This window comes from Odontesthes bonariensis, chromosome 22, assembly GCF_027942865.1.
Source record: "Odontesthes bonariensis isolate fOdoBon6 chromosome 22, fOdoBon6.hap1, whole genome shotgun sequence".
NCBI classification, from domain to species: Eukaryota; Metazoa; Chordata; class Actinopteri; order Atheriniformes; family Atherinopsidae; genus Odontesthes; species Odontesthes bonariensis.
In genome coordinates, this window is record NC_134527.1 from 27,577,787 (window position 1) to 27,598,984 (window position 21,198).

The 21,198-nt window shown below is 40.7% G+C and overlaps 1 protein-coding gene and 1 long non-coding RNA gene across 3 annotated transcripts in view; one reads left to right on the top strand and one right to left on the bottom strand.

Annotated features, from left to right (window-relative positions):
- Positions 1–21,198, top strand: part of LOC142372332 (uncharacterized) — a 221,801-nt gene that overhangs the window by 199,157 nt on the left and 1,446 nt on the right. The gene's annotated exons all lie outside the window — the stretch shown is intronic.
- Positions 1–21,198, bottom strand: part of gfra2b (GDNF family receptor alpha 2b) — a 219,916-nt gene that overhangs the window by 35,260 nt on the left and 163,458 nt on the right. For both annotated transcript variants that reach the window (XM_075455193.1, XM_075455192.1), the window contains exons 6-7: positions 9,361–9,470; positions 8,701–8,841 (exon numbers count right to left, since the gene is read on the bottom strand). In XM_075455193.1, coding sequence (XP_075311308.1) covers positions 8,701–8,841; positions 9,361–9,470 — 251 coding nt within the window. The remainder of the gene's footprint in view (positions 1–8,700; positions 8,842–9,360; positions 9,471–21,198) is intronic.

Here is a 21,198-nt window from a genome sequence, read left to right on the forward strand (position 1 = left end):
GACTGACAGGAAGCAGCAGGTGAGGCTGAGGAGCATCACATCCAGCACCCGGACCATCAGCACAGGTGCCCCCCAGGGGTGTGTACTCTCCCCACTGCTCTTCTCCCTTTACACCAACGACTGCACCTCAAGAGACCCGTCTGTTAAAGCTGCAGTCTGCAAGATTTGTTGTTGTCATACGTAAAGTCCTACTTTTTGGCATTTTAAGAGTTTACATGATCTATCAGAACGCTTGAAGTTGAAAACGGGGACCTCTGTAGTCGCAAAATGCAAGAAATGCTTATTTTTTAACCGAAAAATAAAAAGTTATTCAACTTCCTGTCCCGCCCCTTCAAAACACATGAGAACTCGTGCACATAGACGTGCACGCCAGATGCGCCTACACGACTCCTCATTCATCAACTCACCTGTCATTTGCGATCATGGAAGACACAGTAAGTAGACTAGCCCGTAATGAAGTTCAATAGTCTAGATAAATAAGCGTGGGGACGAGCCTACCTTGTATCGCGCGTGCACAATCGGTGATTGACAGGCAACAGAGCCCAGCTCGTAAACCTGATTGGTTACCTTTTACCGGTCCGGTCTGCAATTTTGTAAACAAACCTGCTGGCTTTGGAGGGACCTAGCGGGACATATAGGGGACCTAGAGAACTCATTTTTTTTTGTATTGGGGTATTTAATGTACTACTTTCAGAATCCCCGGACAGTTCCAGGCATTATGCTTGAAAAAGAGTTGCAGACTGCAGCTTTAAACTCCTGAAGTTTGCAGATGACACAACAGTCATCGGCCTCATCCGGGACGGTGATGAGTCTGCATACAGACGGGAGGTTGAACGGCTGGTCTGCTGGTGTGGTCAGAACAATCTGGAGCTGAACACGCTAAAAACAGTGGAGATGACAGTGGACTTTAGGAGAAGCCCCCCCACTCTGCCACCCATCACCATCACCAACAACGCAGTGTCTGCTGTGGAATCCTTCAGGTTTCTGGGCCCCACAATCTCTCAGGACCTGAAGTGGGAGACCAACACAGTCACTACCATCAAAAAGGCACAGCAGAGGTTGTACTTCCTGCGGCAGCTCAGGAAGCTCAACCTACCTAAGGAGCTGCTGATCCAGTTTTACACCGCCATTGTTCAGTCTGTTCTCTGTTCATCCATCACCGTTTGGTTCGGATCAACCACCAAACAGGAAAAAAACAGACTGCAACGGACAATAAGGTCTGCAGAGAAGATTATTGGTGTCAGCCTGCCCTCCATCCAGGATCTGTACCTGTCCAGAGTCAGGAAACGGGCAGGTTACATCTCTGCAGACCCATCACACCCTGGACACAAACTGTTTAAACTCCTCCCTTCTGCAAGGCGCTACAGAACTCTGTACGCCAAAACAACAAGACACAGGAACAGTTTCTTCCCTCAGGCTGTCTCTGTGTTAAACAGCTAAAACCGGACTTCAGTGTTTCATCCTTGCACCATGCACCAATTTGCACTTCTGATTTAATCTTGTTATATGTCTATTTTTTTGTCTATTTTTTTTTTTGTAATTGTTGCACTAAAGAGAGTGAGGTGTAACCGGAGTCAAATTCCTCGTGTGTGTCCACATACCTGGCAATAAAAAGCGATTCTGATTCTGATTCTGATTCTGATATTGCCACAAAAGAATAGGGGTGTTGTGTCTGTATCTTAGCAACAACGGAACTGATGACATCACATGCAGTGTCGGCAACAGCTGAGGGTGGAATGTAAACAGCCACCAAAACAACACTGGTGAACTCTCTTGGAAAATAATATGGACGAAAACTTACTGCCAATAGTTCAATGTCAGGACTGCAGAGACGGCTCTTCACAGTAACATGTCCTGGGTGACACCATCTGTTGTTGACAAGCACTGCCAATCCACCCCCTTTCCTTTTCCTGCTACTCTTTATATCTCGATCTGCTCGTACAGTCAGGAAGCCCGGCAGAGAGACGCTGGAGTCGGGGATATGATCCTGCAGCCATGTCTCAGTAAAACACATAATGCTACATTCCCGATATTCTTGCTGAGTCCTTGTCAAGGCTAGAAATTCATCCAACTTGTTAGCTAACGATCTTACATTGCCCATGATGACGGATGGCAGAGATGGTTTGAACTTCTTCTTTCTTTCTCTCCTCTTTGCTCCTGCTCTGCATCCACGACGCCTCCTTTTCAATTCCAGTGGGATTTCTGGCTTCAGTTGTTGAATTATTTCTGCTTTTCCAATGTTAATCAGCTGCTCCCTGTTGTAAACCACCCTGTTGCTATGGTTATGCATCATAACAGAAGAACAAAATATACAAAAGTATTGGGAAAAATCAATCCAGCTGCACAGCATCCAAGGCAGGAAGGAACAGTTGTCCAAAAAATGCAATCTCTTCCAAGAAAAAACAGGAATGAAATTTAGAAAAAAGAAAAAATCTCAATGTGAGGTACAGAGCTACTCCAACGAGCTGCCACCCTCAGCGGCGCATTCTAGAATCACTAGAATAACCCTTCCCAGATTGATAGGCAGCAACAATTGCTTCTCTAAGATCATTGCTGATGTCTTTCCTCCTTGGCATTGTGTTAACACACACCTGAATGCTGCAGAGCAGCAAACTGACAAAGCTTCTGCTTTTATAGAGGTGCTCACACTTACTGATGATCAATTAATCAGTGCATTGATCAGCAGCTCCCGGCTGCTACTTACCCATTAATTCCAGTGGAAGCAGTAAGGGTTCACTTGGTTTTTCACACACTGCTTCTTTGTTTTGTCTCAATAAATAATGACAGAGTGTGATATGTCATGTGTTGCTGTTCATCTGAGGTTGAACCTGAAGGATCATTTTATTATGTCCTGATTTGTAAAACTGAATGAAAGTAAACTTTATTTTTCAAATAACTTTTGTATATGTAAAACAAAGAAAGGGTGTATTCATATGACTGTACCTCATGCTGGAAAACATTTTATGTAACCTACGTAAAGTAGTTTTATTTTCCATTATCCCAGTATGGGGGCAGTAATTAATCAATCAGCAAATGTTTAGATGATCATATAACAACTGAATAATACATATCATCAGATATCTGATGCAAATATGAACCTGTAATATATTAGACAGATGTGATTTGTCTAATATCTATTTAATATATAACCCTTTACATTTTTGCATTATCCACATCATCATCAGACAAAAATATTTTGGATGCATTTGTGGCAAAAGCATGTGAACCTTTCGGATTAGCAGTCAATTTGAAAGTAAAATTAGAGTCTATGGTTTTCAGTCAGTGGGATCACAATAATATCAGAGTGTTTTAAGACCAGGAATCTTTCAAAGTCCGATCTTCACAATACATATGAGGAAGTGTAACCTGGGGGAGACTTCTGAGGAATTCAGAAAAAGAGATGTTGTTACTCATCAGCCTGAAAAGGGTTAAAATCCATCTCTAAAGAGTTTGGAAAGTAGGAAATTCAGGCTAATTGTTACCGTTTCTGAGAGCAATCGAACAACAACGCAATTGATGTTGGTTCAATATCCAAGAGCAGGTGTGTAACAGTCTGCTTGGTAAAAAAGGGACCCGGAGTTACTTGTTGAACAAAAATTTTCCTGTTATATAAAGGATCGTGAAATGGGTCAAACTGGTATCAGACCTGGAAGCGCAAAAAATCTTTCTTCTGAAAAGAGAAGGCTTCTTGCTGCAGAGGGAAAATGCTTGTCATTATCTCCATTACATAAACATAGTAATCCTGCTCAAGCAAAGTATTATGTTATGATCCAGCAATAAATAACAATATCTCCTGAGAAGCTGTTCCTCTTTGAGTTTCTGCTTTAAAGGCCAAATGGATAGATGGATAAGAAATAGTAAAAAAAATATTTCTTACTAAAATCTAAGGCAGATATATCATTAATCCATGTTGCAGTCACTGTTAAAGTCTTTTTTTTTCCTGTGGACAGGAATTACCTCCTGTACCAGTCCTTATTGCAGCAGAGCTGAAACAACGTTCAACCGAAGTCAACCTGTTGTTTAATCACTATGTAATGTAGAGGGTGTATCGTATTGAGAAGCTTTAGCAACATTATTCTTTGTTCAATCAGCTCCAAGAGCTCCAGAGCAGTCTCTTGCACAGAGCCGGCCTTCTTTATCAGCTTGTTCAGTTTCATTGAGTCACTGGCTCTGATGCTGCAACAGACGGCTTCAAAAACTGCCACTTTTTGTTTGTTGGTTTTCTTCATTTGTATTAAGATAAAGAAAAAACACTGAATATCCTTCTGTGAAACATAGGTTTGGTAGCATCATGATTTGTGCCTATTTTGCTTCTTCTGGGTTAGAGATATTTTCCATCATTTAAGGAAAGAATTTTTAATTAAAACTAGGGTTGGCCGAGTTAACTCGTTATTATCGCGTTAACTTGTTAATTATTTAATGCCGATAAATATTTTATCACGCATTAACGCAGGTTGTATTATTGTAAAAGTCTGTTGCTGTCTGCTGCGGAACCGGAAAAGAAAGTAATTGGCGGATTCACACAGTTACAGCAAACACCACGAAGCATGGAGTAATAAAATAAAAATAAACTAGCAGGTAACATCACCGCTACAGGTGCTCCTCGGTCTCTGTGTGAAGCTCACGGAGCTAACCGGCGCTACTTCGTATAAAAGCTCGTATTTCAAAATAAATTTTTAAAAAACTGCATTTACAGCCAAGTTGAATTGTCTTATCACCGTAGTAGTTCCAGTCTAAAATATCACTTCAAGGCAAAACACACAACTGATAGCAGCAAGTCATTCAAGGAAACAGACAGTGGAGCGAGGCTTCTACATAAAAACTACATAAAAATGCTGATTTTAAAAGTGTGTTTGCACAACAAATGTTATGGCACTTTCATTCATATGGCAGCACATTTAAAATAAAACTAAATGCTAAAAGCGATACACTACTTTTGAATACATTTTTGGATTTTGTGCACAAATGCAATTAATCATGATTTATCAGGGAAATCATGTGATTAATTAGATTAAAAATTTTTAACCGTTGCCCAGCCCTAATTAAAACCTGTGAATTATTTGGGAAACTGTCAGGGTAACTGTCTTTGCACATGGGTCATGCACCAAGATGTTCTGTTCAGAAGTTCACTTACTTTTACCACAGCTATTTGATCATTTACATGCATATATTTCTAGGAAATATGAATATAGAATATTTTCCCACAAAATAAATGATTGTGATATTTTGTCTTACTTTTTAAAGGTCATGCTTTTCCATGTTTGTGGTCAATGATGTGTTATCACCTTAAATGTCACCTACAGCTCCAAGCAATATAGGCATTTTTTAATATTTCTATGCTGAAGGTTTCATCCAGTATTCTTAAAACTCTCACTTGTGAAACTTTGCCTAGCCACTATCACCTCAAAGTTCCTGGATTCTCCAGGCAGTGTGCCCCAGCTAGTACACATTTAACCACTAGGACCGTTTCAAAATCAGAACTTCTGCACTGCAAGGAACGAGTGATTCTCCACTACTTCTCAGGGCACAGCACTTTGTTTTGCTTCAGAGATCTTTTCAAAGAAATTTGTTTTTGGTGGTGAGGACAAGTTGACCTTTTTCATCTCTCCCAAAGACCCAGCAATCTTGGCTCATAGAATACAGTTTGTTCTTCCAGGTGACATGGATTTAGATTTCTTCGCCACACTTCACTGATGTCAGTTTTATGAACAAGAGGCAGTACGACGCTGGCTTTGCAGGGAGACTGCAGCTGAAAGTCGAGGCTGTTCCAACACTAAAGGGACACGAGTCTGAACTTCAAGCAGCGAGTGAAGCTGTTTCAAATGTTTTATTGGCATTAGATGTGTGAATGGATTTTAATATAAACATCTTGGTTACACTGAGTGAAAGGTTAGCTAGTTGGCTCACAATACTTTGTGTTGATACATTTGTTCACAGGTCCACCTGGGTGTATCCATTTGTTGCTCCTACAACAGCTCAGTTACACGTTTACTTGCATGAGCAACCATAGTTTGTATTTAGCTGTAATGTTATATATTTTTTCAATTGTAAGTCGCTTTGGATAAAAGCGTCTGCTAAATACATAAACATAAACATTTACCACCTATGCACCTCACATATTGAGTACAAAGAAAAGCAATTAGCAATTTAGCAACACTTGAAAATGTCATGTTTTTGTCAGTTTTTCTTTTGTTTATGAGCTGCTGTAGCTTCCTGAGCAGCACCAGGAGCGGTGCAGATTCATAAATTACCATCATCCAATCCCTGCCCCCCAAGCCCCTCGCTCTGAAGAGGACACCTCCCTGAGCAGAAACCTCTTACTCGTTCTGAAATAACTACAAGTATTCAGAGATTATGAAGGTGCATAGCTAATCTAGACGTATTATTTTCTATCATATTTATTGGGGGTCCTAGCAGCGAAGCTGCAGGAACCCATTGAGATAGTAGCTTTTCCTATTATTGATCCGTTTCCGCTGCAATTGAAGTCTATGGCAGCTCCATGAACGCTATGGTAAAAAGTTGTGAAATTTGGCACACGTAATCAGCCAAGTGCCAAAGTAAAATTCAAGAATTTTCATGGCCCAAGAGCTTACTCTCTAGCACCACCAACATGTCAAAGTTCGAAGTGCATTCAGCCTAATAACTTTTGACTACTTGGTCCAAATTTCACAAATGAGGCATCGTTGGAATCCTTGGATCATGACAAGTCCAACGCACCCTATGACATCAATTTGCGTAGAATTAGATTTTCCGCCATTTTGAATTTTATCAAAAAGCTTAAAAAAGCATTTCAGGTCACAGGAATTGTCCAATTTTCACGAGACTTGGCACATAGACTCTTAAGACCAAGCCGCACAAAAGTTATCATGTGGAATTTTTAATTAGGCTTCCGTTTTTCCATAAAAGCCAATCAAACCCGAGGTTGACGCTGCCAAACCGGAAGTGAGGCCATATCTTGGCAACCATTTGATGTTATGACATCAAACTTCTAACACAGACTTAAGACCGCTAAGGTAATTGGCCCAAGAAGTTCGGTGACGTTTGGCCAATAGGTGGTGCTATATGTAGCAAAAATTCATTTTTGCTCATATCTTTGGACACCTTGGTCCAAATGTCACAAATGAGGTACCGTTGGAATCCTTGGATACAGACAAGGTCAACGAACCTCATGACGGCATCTGCGCCATCTTGTATCTTCCGCCATTTTGAATTTAATTGAAAACCTTCAAAAAGCATTTCAGGCCACTGGGATTGTCCAATCTCCACGGGACTTGGCACATAGAACCTTCAGACCAAGCCGCACATAAGTTATCATGTGGATTTTTTATTACACTTCCGTTTAACCACGGCAACCAATCAAACTCTACGCCGAAACGCAAACGGGACATTTGGCCGTATCTCTGCGATGCATTGATGCATCAATGCCAAACTTGGTGCATGGACTCACGACGCCTTCCTGAGAAGCCCAAGCCTTGCCTATTGTGCCATTCTGCTAGGACCCCCACATCGCTGCTTGCAGCTATATTTATGTTTTTTTTTGCTCTGGACACATTTGATTGTCATTTGAATGCACTGAAATTATTAATAGGCATTTTAAAGGCATGATTTTCAAAGAGCCCATGTTATTCAAATTTCCATATTTGTAATTTTATCTCTGGAAAGCTCGTTACCCTCTGTTTGAAAATCTTTATTTAGCTCCAGTCTGTTAAGGTTGTTCAGGATGTCACTCACGGTGTGTCGAACTAGCCACCGCACCCTGTCCGGTCTTCCAGTTCATGAAAAGAAAGCTACAAATGGTCAGCACGCCTGTCTGCTGAGGGATAGAAAAACTCTCTGATGTGGACTTTGGGCTTTTTTTTTCTCGTAACATTACAGACCTTTAACATGCAGAAGGCTGCGTGACTCTGGAGAAAAAGGAAAATCCATAAAACTACATGTTTTTCTTTTTCATTTAAAAAAATCCTAAAATAATGTCAACTTATTCCTGATTCCATCCTAGTCTTCTCAGCCTGTTTTGTGAGTAGTGATAATAACTAATGCATAAACAATGAAGCTCTGCTTCTGCAGTTCACTGATGTGATTGCTCTGTGCTCACAGATGTGAATGCATGTGTTCACGAGGAGGATAAACTATGTGTTTGATGGGAGGTGCAGAGGTGATGTTGCAGCTGGGTCAGTGTTATTTAAAGAAAGTATCTTGGGATTTTCAACACATTGTCTCACACTTTTTCCTCCTCCGCCTGACTTTTCTCCTCCATTATCTGCCTCGCTCCATTTATAAAGAACTGACTGTGTTTCCAACACTGGAAACAATCTGAGGAAGCTTTAGAGATAATATTGACTAGTTTAAAATGTATATTTAAATATTTGCAACCTTTTGGCCTGTATGATTTGTTTGAACAACTGAACAATTTTGGCTTTTATTATATTGTATTAAAACCAGCATTAAGTCTGCTTATCAAATCTAAATCCATGAGTTGATTTATCAGAGTATTGATTATTCAATAGGTTGATCAGCAGAAAAACAAAAATATTATTATGTTGAGTCTGGATTCAAGCAAAGATCCAAACTATTGGAGCAGCATTATTCTGATTTCGCCTTAATTTAGAGGATTTTCTCTCAGGCTTGAAATAACTATTTCCTCTGTTCTTCATGGATTTGGGCCAAACATATGGACCTGGCATTTGAAGCAGGACTTACTGAGGCAGGTGTTGTGGGTGAAGTCGCGGTGGAAGGCGTCACACTCGTGCTCCTGATGGCCGGTTCCCCTGCAAGTGCACCACAGGCTGATGGTGATGTTGGAGGGGCTGTTGTCGCTGTAGTTCGGCGTTACATCTGAGCCTGAGATGACACAGAGAGACGGAGGGAGGGGGAGGAAGAATTAGGATGGAGATTATCCATGAAGAAAAGTAAAGAGGATTTTTCCAAATTGGAAATTGAATCACTGGATGATTTCCAGAGAGGAAATGAGTCACCTGGGATGTGTTTCTCTTTTTTAAATTCTCATATGAAAGATTCAAATTATGGTCAAAGATAGAGGCTGATAAAAGCCAGCTGGTGAACGGAGGTGAAGAGGGATGAAATGACTTGCTTTCTAGCTGTTAAAATGGTAATTTTAGTGAGAATTTACATTTCCGCAGAATTCATTTTATTTGCAGAATTTGAGTTGTTTAGTCTGAGTACAGGCTAAAATTATGTGTTATATACGATTCAGATTTGTGCCTAAAATAGTCTGCTGTACAGATGAATATTCAACAAGCTTCTGTTAGCTGACTGATCTTCCCAAAAAACCAGAACTGCTGGATTAACATCCTGTTTTTCTGTTGCTGAACACAAGTTGAAGCTGCTGGTCAGACGTACCGATGAGGCCGACGTACGACATGAGGCAGCCGTTGTAGTTGTCATGAGGGCAGGTGGTGACGGTGTGAGGCGTCACCTGGCAGTTCATGTGGAAATCAGCGAGCCGAGACCTGCAGCAACACAAGGAAAACACATCAGTGTGCAGCACAGCAAACGATGCGAGGTGGTTACCGATGTCTTAAACATCACATACGTTGTTTAGCTGAAGAAATGATCGGGACTGACAGCGAAGAATAACATCGACCCACAATTTCTAGTTCAAGACCAGAAAATGTTCAGTTATTTTTATTTTCAACCTGATAAAATATAAATGAAGTCTCACATTAAAATATAACGTAGGTACAAAATAAAAACTATTTTAATCAGCACAGTTTTCAAGGTTAATGAGTTTCATTTGTGTCTCTGCAAATTGTCAAACAGTAAGACACAAAAAGCAGAATTGTAGCATAAAGTAGATGTTGTGAGAAGGCCACAAAGTTTGAGAGCCAAGTGGCTTTTCATGTCTAAAACGTGCAAAAAGCAAAGTCAGGTCTCTTGACCAAAAGTAGCCCCACTACTGAATCGCTCCAACCTCTTAATACAGACTCTTTGCACATATAACATTAGATGACAAGCAGTTAACTTTACCAGTCATCAAAAAAGATGGATGGAAAAAGTTCAAGATGCTGATGGGATGCAGACGTGATTGTAAATCCAGGCCAAAAAAAGAGCAAACTGAGGTGCTGCGAGTCCCAAAGGCAACAAACTCTGCGTCATAAGACTTTATCTCTTTACCTATTGAGAATAACTGTCTGCAAATAAAGATATGTATTCACGTAGACTTTCCTTTGCATAAACACTTGTGTTTATCTTGTCTGCCCAAGCAGGCACTCACTATCTGTCGTAAAGAAAAAATGTCTGGATCTGCTAATTTCTCATTATATTTGATAATGAAGATAGAATTTGCGCCAACATTGCAGTCAGTGCCAGTTTCTGTCTCAGACTAAGCCAGCTGCCAGTCATGTCGGTTCTGTTTACAGTAGGTATCACTTCTGTTAAAGTGAAATCCACTTTACCACCACTGCTGCTTATATGTGTTATCAAACATGGAGAGCAGAAACACACAGCCAGGAAGGATCATTCAGAAATACTGTCAGCTTCCATTTTCCACGAGTCTACATCACCTCCAAATTATGAAAGTTTTATGGTTGAGTTATTTCATTATTGAGACAATAAGAATTTACAAACTATGAGAATATGCATTCATCACAGAAGTTTTTTTTTACAATCTCATGACGACCAGCTATGTTTTTCCCCCTGGCTGCATACACACCCAGTAGCAGGTGTCTACTGCTACTACTCCTGATCCTCAGTGGATGTTCACTCGTTACAGTTTAGGAATTTAAAGAAATTTGAATTTTTTTCTTTTTAAATTTAAATTTTAAATCTTGCTATTATTTTTAACCAGTTGCCCTTTTCTGTATGTACAATACTGGTTCGACTCACATCTAAAATCCACCTTTCTGTGTCATCAATTTGCACATAAAAACCAAAGGGGCAAACAAATGACTCCAAAGGTTTAATGTTGTATGTCAAACACCTTTCCCCATATGGCATCCAATCATCTGAGCTTTGACTGCTTCTCTTTTAGTGACATCCCATTGAGTTTTCTTCTTCTACAGTGATAATGTCACAGTTAATGTCACACACTGAATCATCACCAGCTGTCTGTCGTATGTTCAGCCGTTAATTAAGATCCACCATTTCATGTTTTTGTGAAGCAGCTTTAGATCATGTGGTCAGTGGTTTCAAACACCCCCCCCCCCCCCATGACATCTGTTTGTAGTGACTATAACTGAACAGAAGAGGAAGATGTTATAGAGTCACAAGGTTGGGGTGGATAAGTCACTTCTCTGTACTTTACATTATTTGTCAGTTAAATAAATTAGTTATTACCTGTGACAGCCCTTAAGTCTGTTAACTCCCACTAAGATGAATAACCACTATCATGGGAGTATGGTTTAGAATAAGGAAGCAAGCTTAGAAATAAACATAACTGAAAAAGCAGTTTGAAAATTAGTAAGCGATTCCTGCATTTTTACACCAGCTAACCTCTTGGATTCTGTCAAAAAACAACCACTTGCACTAGTCTAGAATAGTTGGTGCCCTGAGAACCAAGAACCCTGCATCAGCAAATATTTGGATGCGTCAGTACAGAGAAATATTATTAGAAGAAAGGCCATTTCATATTTAAAGTTATTTTACAAAAAAGTCATGTAGCTTTAAATTGTTTGTAGGTTGTAGGTTGTAGGTTGTGGGGAACTTGGACAATCAATCTAGAGGAATTAAATAACTTTACCACACGAACTACTCACAAGGTCAACTTATAACAACAGCAGAAAAGGGCCACAAATTCCTATGAATGAAATAAAAGCTGAAAGAATGCTGACACAATATAGTGTTTCCATAGTAACACACACACATTACTGCTTAGCCTCTGTAGGCAAAGAGGAACAGGTGTTGGAACAGAACAATTGACTGGATGTCTCTGAATTCAATTCAGTTCAGTTCAGTTTTATTCGCATAGCACTAAATCCAAACAAATGTCATCTCAGGCACTTCAAACATACAGTCCTCTGAGCAGCATTCATGAGAAAAAAAATCATTATAGATTTGTGGCTGCAGCATTTCTTGACTTCAAAGAGAACAGAAAAGAGAACAGTTGCTGCACTTAATTTTCCTTCATTTTAAGTCATTCTGAGCACCATGAAAACTGCTCATTAACACCTAAGGAGCCATAGTGACACGGATGTAACAAATGATTGAAACTAAAATAAAATTTCCAAAACTTGGTAATGGAACATTACAGATCTTTGACTTCAGATGGTGGTGGTAGATTATACATGTATGCAGAAAATTAGTACTCAGTTTGCTTGTCTCTCCATCCATTTTCTATACCCACTCAATCCAACTCAGGGTTGCGGGGTGGCTGAAGCCTATCCCAACTGTCATTGGACCTACACCCTGGACAGGTCGCCAGTCCATCACAGGGCCACACAGAGACAAACAAGACAATCAACCAGACTCACTCCTATGGTCAGTTTAGTGTACTCACCAATTAACCTAACATGCATGTTTTTTGGACAGTGGGAGGAAGCCGGAGTACCCGGAGAGAACCATAAATGGGGAGAACATGCAAACACCACTTTCTGTGAAAGGCCCCAGCCAGGATTGCAACCAGCAACCCTCTTATCCGGTTAATTCTGTTTATTCTGTTTATACTGCCATATATATACAGATTTGTTGTGTTTTTTTTTTTATCTTTTAGCGTGTATATATATATATATATATATACATATTTTTAATATGTTATTTTATCTTCTACTTTATATTTTACTTCATGTTTTTTGCTGTTTTGCACCAGGGATAAGAAGGAAACACTATTTCATTTCTGTGTATGTCCTGCACATATGGCAGCATTGACAATGAAAGTTGACCTGATTTGACTTACTGTGAGGCGATGGTGCTAAACACCACACCACCGTACAGGCCAAACATATCTGCTTCAAAATGAAATTATATGAAAACATTTTATAGTCTTTGAGCTACTTTCTGCTTTACATTATCAATCATCACCTACTTAAAGGGGAACTCCGGGGCATTTGAAGCGCATTTCCATTGCTAGAGGTTGTCAAATACTGATAGTAGGACACAGACAGGTGCAAATCTGCGCTCCCTGTGTGGAGATAGCGCTGTTCGCTCAGCCTGTCATGCGAGGCTAATACGTGGTGGCTAAGGGGCAAGAGCTAAACCTTCCACGTAAAACAACAACTTGCACACTGCAGAAACGTCACACCACTTTATAAACCATCCGACAATAAAGTCACAAGCCTTACCATCAAAACCATATGCATGGTTCTCACATTACTGGCATGGGGACGTTACAAAACAACTTTATAAACAGCATGTAACTCACCGGTTAGTTGTACGCTCGCGCATGTGAAAGCCCAAAAGAGTCGATGGACGATAATCCCATATACAAAACAATTATCACAACTTCACACACACACACACAAACTTTAATGATGATTTAAACAGGATACAAATAGTTGGGTTCCTCAAAAACTTTGTAAGCACTTCACTCAGAATATCAATGCCACCACTGTTGCATTGTGAACAGAACTACTACAGACATCCCAATATAAATCAGAGGATAATATGCATAAATGCAACAAGGATCCCCTTGTTGCATTTATGCATATTATCCTCTGATTTGAGAAGACAGAAGACAGAATCTCCCGCCTGTCATCATACACAAGGCTGTATGACAAAATTATAAGAGCCAGTCCTTCTATATCAAAGAACACATCACAGCAGTAGAATATGATCCAATGGGAATATCAGCTTGTCCTCTTAAACTGGTGTGAATTAGATAAAAAAAAGTTTTTACCAAAACACCAGCTGGTGGTTTGTTATATGATGACTGATGACCTCTAGTTCAGTTCTTCTAGTGCATTTCTTGAATTTGTATCTGGTGGAAAGTAAATAGAACAATAATTCACATCCTAACACCAGAAATCGGACATCTGGCAAAGCCGTCGACCATCAACCGCAGCAGAGCGCCAAGCATCACCGATGGAAACCCACGGTTCTCCTCCCATCATCCCATCAAATTCCAGTGTTCTGTCTGTCTCCCATCAAGCTGTGAAGTAACCAGACCAAAACGGTCTCAGATTTCCTGTTTCTGCAGCTAGACTTAGAGCCCCGCACAGAAATGTTTCCTTTATCCTTTTCCTGCTGGATTTCTCACCATGACCTCCCACTTCCATGATGCCAACAGGAGCCGGTCCCAGTGCAGCCCTCTTATGTGAATCATCTAACAAACAAGCTGCTATTTACTCTCCAGTTATGTTCTACCTTACCTAATTAAGTCTAATGACAGCTTAGCATTGCACAAGCATGAAGCCACAAATAGAAAGTCTACCAAACACTTTTACTTTCCTTGATGACCACACATCAACATGAGGAAAAAAAAGGTCAGTCTGGGTTCAAATCCCCTGTGTGAAAGGTACTACCTCCAGTAGGGGTCCTTAGGCAAGACCCCCTTATCCTATCTGCCTACCTGTAAGTCGCTTTGGATAAAAGCGTCTGCCATAAACATAAACATAAATCAAGAGAGTCGTAGTAATGCAACTATAAGCTGATTTCCAGCTGCCATTGAAAAGAAGAAAGCCTGTAACAAATTGTAGTGGAAACAGCCCCGGAACTTTCAATCTGACTTACTCTTTCTAACAGACTCATCTGTTTTAGAGACGTTTTAATCTTCTTCTCAACTGTAAGTCCAAGACTGTGAGTCATTGTATGTGGCATCGTTAAAACCAGCAGCACCTGAGATACTTGCTTTGGTTCCCCATCCCAGTGCAGCCCAGTGGCCTGGTCTCACTGAAACACGTGAAATGAGCATGGCTTGTTGGCACCACATTACATGATGGAGAGATGTACTGTGTTAATATTAACATGGTAGCACTCTTGGGAAGTGACAAAAACTTATCTTCTGATGTATGGAGGTGTAAAGATGTTCCTAACCCAGATTGGTCAGCTGGGTTGCCAGGGTGATAAGTCCCACACCCCAGGTGTGGTAAAAACACCTGGAGGTGTGCGATCTATGACATTGGGTTGCCCAAACTAAGCCGTTTTTGCCCCTGATCAAACTAAGGCTACGGCTACACGAAAACGAAACGAGGTTTTTTTTGAAAACGGGTTCGAAAATTCTTGCGACCACACGGAAACGCGCTGCTGTCCAGACAAAAACGATGAAACGATGCAGTACACACGCCACTGTGTCACGCCACGCTGTGAGACAATAGAGAAGTGTTAAAATTGGCTCCCAGCGTCAACGTGTGACTGACGCAAAAACGTTTTAGCTGTAACAATGGAAACGAAACGAGGCCGTTTTCAAACTTTCCCACTCTGGAACCCGTTTTCAAAAACTATCGTTTTGGGGTAGTGGGAACGCCGGCTCCGTGTGGCCGCGACAGCGAAACGATAAGAAAAAGTATCGTTTACAGTGAAAAACGTTTTCGTGTAGCCGCAGCCTAAAACTGAAAGTAGAAGTGAAAGCAACATAAAACATAAAATAAAATCCCCTCCTTCCCCCGTACTCTCCTTTTTGGGTAATTCTGAATTTCAGCCTCTGACCTTTTGCTTTCAACAGCACTTTGGTTTGTAGTTGTGCAACATAAATAACGTTGGGTTGATTTGTAATATTTGCATTGTTTCCCTGTCATCTGTACGTCACATGCCTCCACCATGTATGTATGCTTATTTACCACATTTCGTTGCGATTTGGTTTTGTTGAAAAGCAGCCAAGCTGATTTAGCTCTTTCATGGTCAGTGATTCCACCTGCACTGATATTTGTTTCAACTGTATCAAGGTCAGTAATTGTCTGAGGATCTGCAAATGTCTGTGTATGTCTGTCTCAGATAATGCAAGTTAAGGTGTGCTTCAGCAGAAAAAAGGCAAAAATCAAATGTGGCAAAACAGTGAGAAGGCTGCTGGCTGCAGCATCCGTCTGCTGCTGTTGCCATGAAACCTCTGAGTATATCGTCATGTTTCATAAGACATGGCAACACAAAATCATTATCACTGCTAGCTTTGGGATAGATTGGACACAGCTGCTTAAAGAAATGTCCCCCTGTGGATAAATAAAGAACTATGTAAGAAAAGACTTCAGAGTGTTTTGAAATCTGAGATTTAGAGCAAAGATGCATCATCAAAACCTTCCAAAACCACTCAATGATACGAGTGTGTGTCCAATTTAACCAGTTTAACTCAACATGAACTAAATCATGTTCATTTATTTATTTGCCTCAATCCAAGCCGATTCCTTTATTGCAATAAATACGCTAAAATAAAGAGATTTGAAGGCAAAGTTTCACTATTAAGAATTTTACATGTGCATTCATGCGTATCTATTTGTTGAGTGAGAATGTACGAAAGTTATACTGCTGAAATTTTTTGTAAAGTCCTTGAAAAAAGCAACAAGAATGGAACATAAACAGATGGAATATAAGCGCAGAAAACTCTCCGAGAGCTGAGAATCGTTGAGGAAATAAAGGCTGATTCACACAGTAGTTTGGGAGATTATGTGCATTTTCAGAATGCAGGAGCCACTACATCATGCATATGTTAATGCACAAGAAACTGTCACTGGCAATAACTGTGCAGCTGCTGAGCTTAATCTAGTGCCTTTCCTACTTCTCCTCTGTTCTTTTGTGTCTGTGTCTTCTCTTTAATTCATCAGTTTCTGCTGCTAATGAGCTATGACGTGAGTCGTCTTCTGTCCTCTTGAATGCAACATTTTTAAGAAAGAGGACCAGAGGAAAACAAGGTGTGAGCTGGCGTATGGTCTGATCAGCGGTGTGACAGAAACATGTCACTGTAACTGAGGCTGGGTGATGGATGGGCTCCACCTGTGAATGTTTGTGTGCTGGTGCACCGATCCTGTGAGCAGATCTTGAGCTAAGGGTAAAGGAATTTAGCCGAGATGTTTAAGGCTGAGTCATGTCCTCTCAAAGACAGAAGTACAAACAGGTGTCAGTACACAAATGCTTGACAAATAAGTACATGTGAAAGTGTTTGTCTTTACTTGTCAGCTGTGGAGTGATATATAGTTTGACAGGCTGAGTGTGTTTGAATTTCACACAGAGGTCACTGTGTTTGTGGATGAGTTTATCCAGTTTTTTCCGCAAAAAACACTGAATTTAGATCACCGATTTGAGGACATTTTGGAAAGACGAGGACCTTTTACAACTTTGTTTCTACGTCCAAATGAAATAAAAATGTATATTTACATGTTTGTAAGCACAAACATTGTTCCTTGTTCATCCTAGGTTGGATTTACATCATTTTAGGACCTGGTGAAGACCAGGTGATTCTTTATGATTTCCTAATAAGTCAAATCCTAGAACTGAAAGTGGGACCTTTCTTTTTCACACGCGATATTAGGAAACAGCAATATGAAATATCATTGTTGAAAACTGCGAAGAGTTGTGATATGTAAACAACTACTTCAAAATATGGTGTTAATCTCGGGGAATGAGATCCTTCCCCAAGTGGAAGAGTTCAAGTATCTCGGGGTCTTGTTCACGAGTGAGGGACGAATGGAGCAGGAGATTGACAGACGGATCGGTGCGGCGTCTGCAGTGATGCGGGCTCTGCACCGGACCGTCGTGGTGAAGAAGGAGCTGAGCCAGAAGGCGAAGCTCTCGATTTACCGGTCAATCTATGTTCCTATCCTCACCTATGGTCACGAGCTGTGGGTAGTGACCAAAAGAACGAGATCGCGAATACAAGCGGCCGAAATGAGTTTCCTCCGCAGGGTGTCTGGGCTCTCCCTTAGAGATAGGGTGAGAAGCTCGGTCATCCGGGAGGGGCTCGGAGTAGAACCGCTGCTCCTCCGCATCGAGAGGAGTCAGATGAGGTGGCTCGGGCATCTGGTGAGAATGCCTCCTGGACGCCTCCCCGGTGAGGCGTTCCAGGCCCGTCCCACTGGGAGGAGGCCCCGGGGAAGACCCAGGACACGGTGGAGAGACTATGTTTCTCGGCTGGCCTGGGAACGCCTCGGGGTCCCCCAAGAAGAGCTGGAGGAATACTTCTGGTTTTTAGAGTGACTTGAGCCATCAGCTCTGATGATGTGACACAAAACTTCAGAGTTTAATTGAGCATCACGTTGACCTTTATAATCAGAGCAATGTGAAAAATGTGGGTTAAAGCTGCTTTTATGATCTTGGACTCATCTTGGTCTTGCAGTGGGTTGACTAAAAACTTTAAAATCTCACAGTCCAGTTATGGACATCCGTTGAGATAGACATCCCCTGAGCCTGGTATCTAACGGGAAACGTTTTAGAGCATGTGTCTAAAACCACCTCCCTTATAGATGTACCTGCTGTCAGAACCCACAACTTTGTTGGCATTGCCATCGTTATCTCTATTCTTTAGTTGTTCCTGAGGGCCACCTTTCTGTGGTTTCAATGCAAAGGCTGATTGTTGTTTTTACTGCTGCAAATATGACCTTGATCGCAATCTGACTGCCTGATTTAACATATAAAAAGAACACCTGAGATCATGACTTCCTGTCCTGTGGGGACCAGAATAGAAGAACGATATCAAAGTTTTATCGTTAGCTTGTGACACTGAATATTTTATGAAAGCGTAATTCATATTTAATAATTTATTGCGAATTATAATTAATATGATTACGTTTTTCTCAAACAGAAATGGAACTATCTGTCTTCTCCTTTTTGAACTCTTTGCTTTCTACACATTTGAACTCAATCTAAGACTCAAACCTAAACTTGTCCAACACAAGATTTAAGCGGCTTTTAATCCAGACTTAAATGTTATGTCAGATCTCAGCTTTGACTGTTTCCATAGCAGAGCATCCATGAGTTACAGGCACCTGATGGTTGATAGAACAGGATGAAACTGTTGGAAATTATTCAGTTTTGTATATCTGTAGCCTATTTTTGGAGTTCAGAGCTGTCAATAGCGAGCATCCCCACCAACAGACAAATAAAAACAATAATTGATCTTCAAACAAAGTGCTGTGATCGTTCAAGAATCAGAGAATAGAGCCGACAAATGAAGGTCAGAGAGTGATGATGTCAGAGCCGAAGACAGAAGGAGAGTCACAGCAGAGCTAGCTGAGTGGTTCAATCTGCAGTCTCGGAAACCACTTGATCAAATCCTGCCGTAGCTCTCTCATTTCCCTGCAGGGCTCGTTAAAGATTAATCTAACTAATCATCAAGAGCAAGAAGAAGAAAAAAAAGAACTGTACTTTCTCTGACCCGAGATGTTTCCTCTAAATGAGATTCCAGACTCTCACAGCAAGGACACTTTGGAGTAAAATACATGAAAAAATAAACATATTTAAATAAGACATGACCAAAGGTTTACGGCACACAGAAGGCTCAGAGGGTTTTGCAGTGAAGCAGAGATTCAGAGTGCAGAACACAGGTGAACACGGGGAGGGCATTAATCAATGTATGATAGCTGCAGGGTGTTCTGCGCTTTAAAGTCCCTGGGTTTTAACATTTTAATCAAAAATAAAATGGCTCATTAACAACCCTGAAGTCCTGCTTGGAGTGTTGGAACCGGGGTTTCCATGATGTTGTTGGACCTAAACAGGAAATAAACTGTTGCTATAGAGTTGGTTAACAACTTGGGCCACTTATTGTTTCAAATTGATGTTTTTGTGTGTCTAACTGTGCTCGGTAGAAGCAGGACTTAATGTGTGATAATCCTGTTGTCATGTAAAGTATTCAAAATGTAGAGACACAGAGATAATCAGGAAAGTTCTGCATATCTGGCAATCATCTTTAGCATCTTTAGCTCTTCTAAGTGGGTTTATGGACGTCCATTTAAAATGAAGTCTTCATCCGAGAATGGAAAACAGCAACAGACATCATTTGGAACACCTAAAATTACTTATACTCAAACAGATTTAGATCCAAAAAGGAGCTGAACTACAGACCAGAAGACTAGAATAGACCCAAATAGGTACACACCAAAAGACTAAGACTGGGAAAGGCCAAGAGAACCAGAGTAAAACTGACCTACACTGGTGCAATCCCAGTCACGTATGAACAAAATCACCTAGACTGGAAAAGGCTCTAGAACAGACCACCACACTGGAACAGACCATCAGATATTGAAGGGTCCAGGCCAACTGACCCAAACAGGTACACTGGAACAGATCCACAGATCCAGACTACAACAGACCAGTAACGACAGATGGGAACAAAACTCTAAGTTATGTATGTGCAGTCAGTGTGTGCAAGAATATGGAAATTAAATTACAGTGAGGGTATTGAGTCGTAATGCCCTCATTACCGACTGTCAGGCAGCACAACTTATTCAGAATGACAGGACATACATACACGCTGCTGGAACCAACTCATCTAAGTATTCTATTCTATTTCTATTCTATTACAACAGCAGCCACCACTACTAGCGGTGACTTTTAAGACCAAGACTACTTAATAACAAGATGGCGCCAGTGTTTGAGGCTTGCCGTCTGACGCTCCTTCTGTTTTGTCTGCTGTATGCTTTTAACTCTATTACAAGTGTAAACGCTCTGATTGTGTATGATCGCCAAAAATTGCTGGACATTGGAGCCTCGACTGAAAATGTGTTATCGATTAATTATATTAGAGACAAAACCCCGCCCCTGCTGTTGGGCATTCCAGCTTACCTGTACGACGCTGAAGTTGGCATCCGATTCGCCAGCCTCCGATTCGTGCATTAAAAGGGTGGGCATAAAGGGCCATTTCACTGCTTTTTTGCATTTTGATCGACCAAAACAAGGTCCTGTATGGAAACTACAAAAGTTAAACTGCTCAAATCTGGATGGAATTATTCTAAAGAGGTTGTAGATTCATTAAAACCTTGTTTGGGATTTGTGAAACCTTTTTCTGATTTGTGAAAATACAGAACAGGGCCATTTCACTGCTTTTTTGGTATTCTGATCACCCTGAACTGGGTCCTGTATGGAAACTACATTACTTAGACAGCTCAAATCTGGATGGAATTATTCTAAAGAGGCTATAGATTCATTAAAACCTTGTTTGGGATTTGTGAAACCTTTTTCTGATTTGTGAAAATACAGAACAGGGCCATTTCACTGCTTTTTTGGTATTCTGATCACCCTGAACTGGGTCCTGTATGGACACTACATTACTTAGACAGCTCAAATCTGTATATAATTATTCTAAAGAGGCTATAGATTCATTAAAACCTTGTTTGGGATTTGTGAAACCTTTTTCTGATTTGTGAAAATAAAGAACAGGGCCATTTC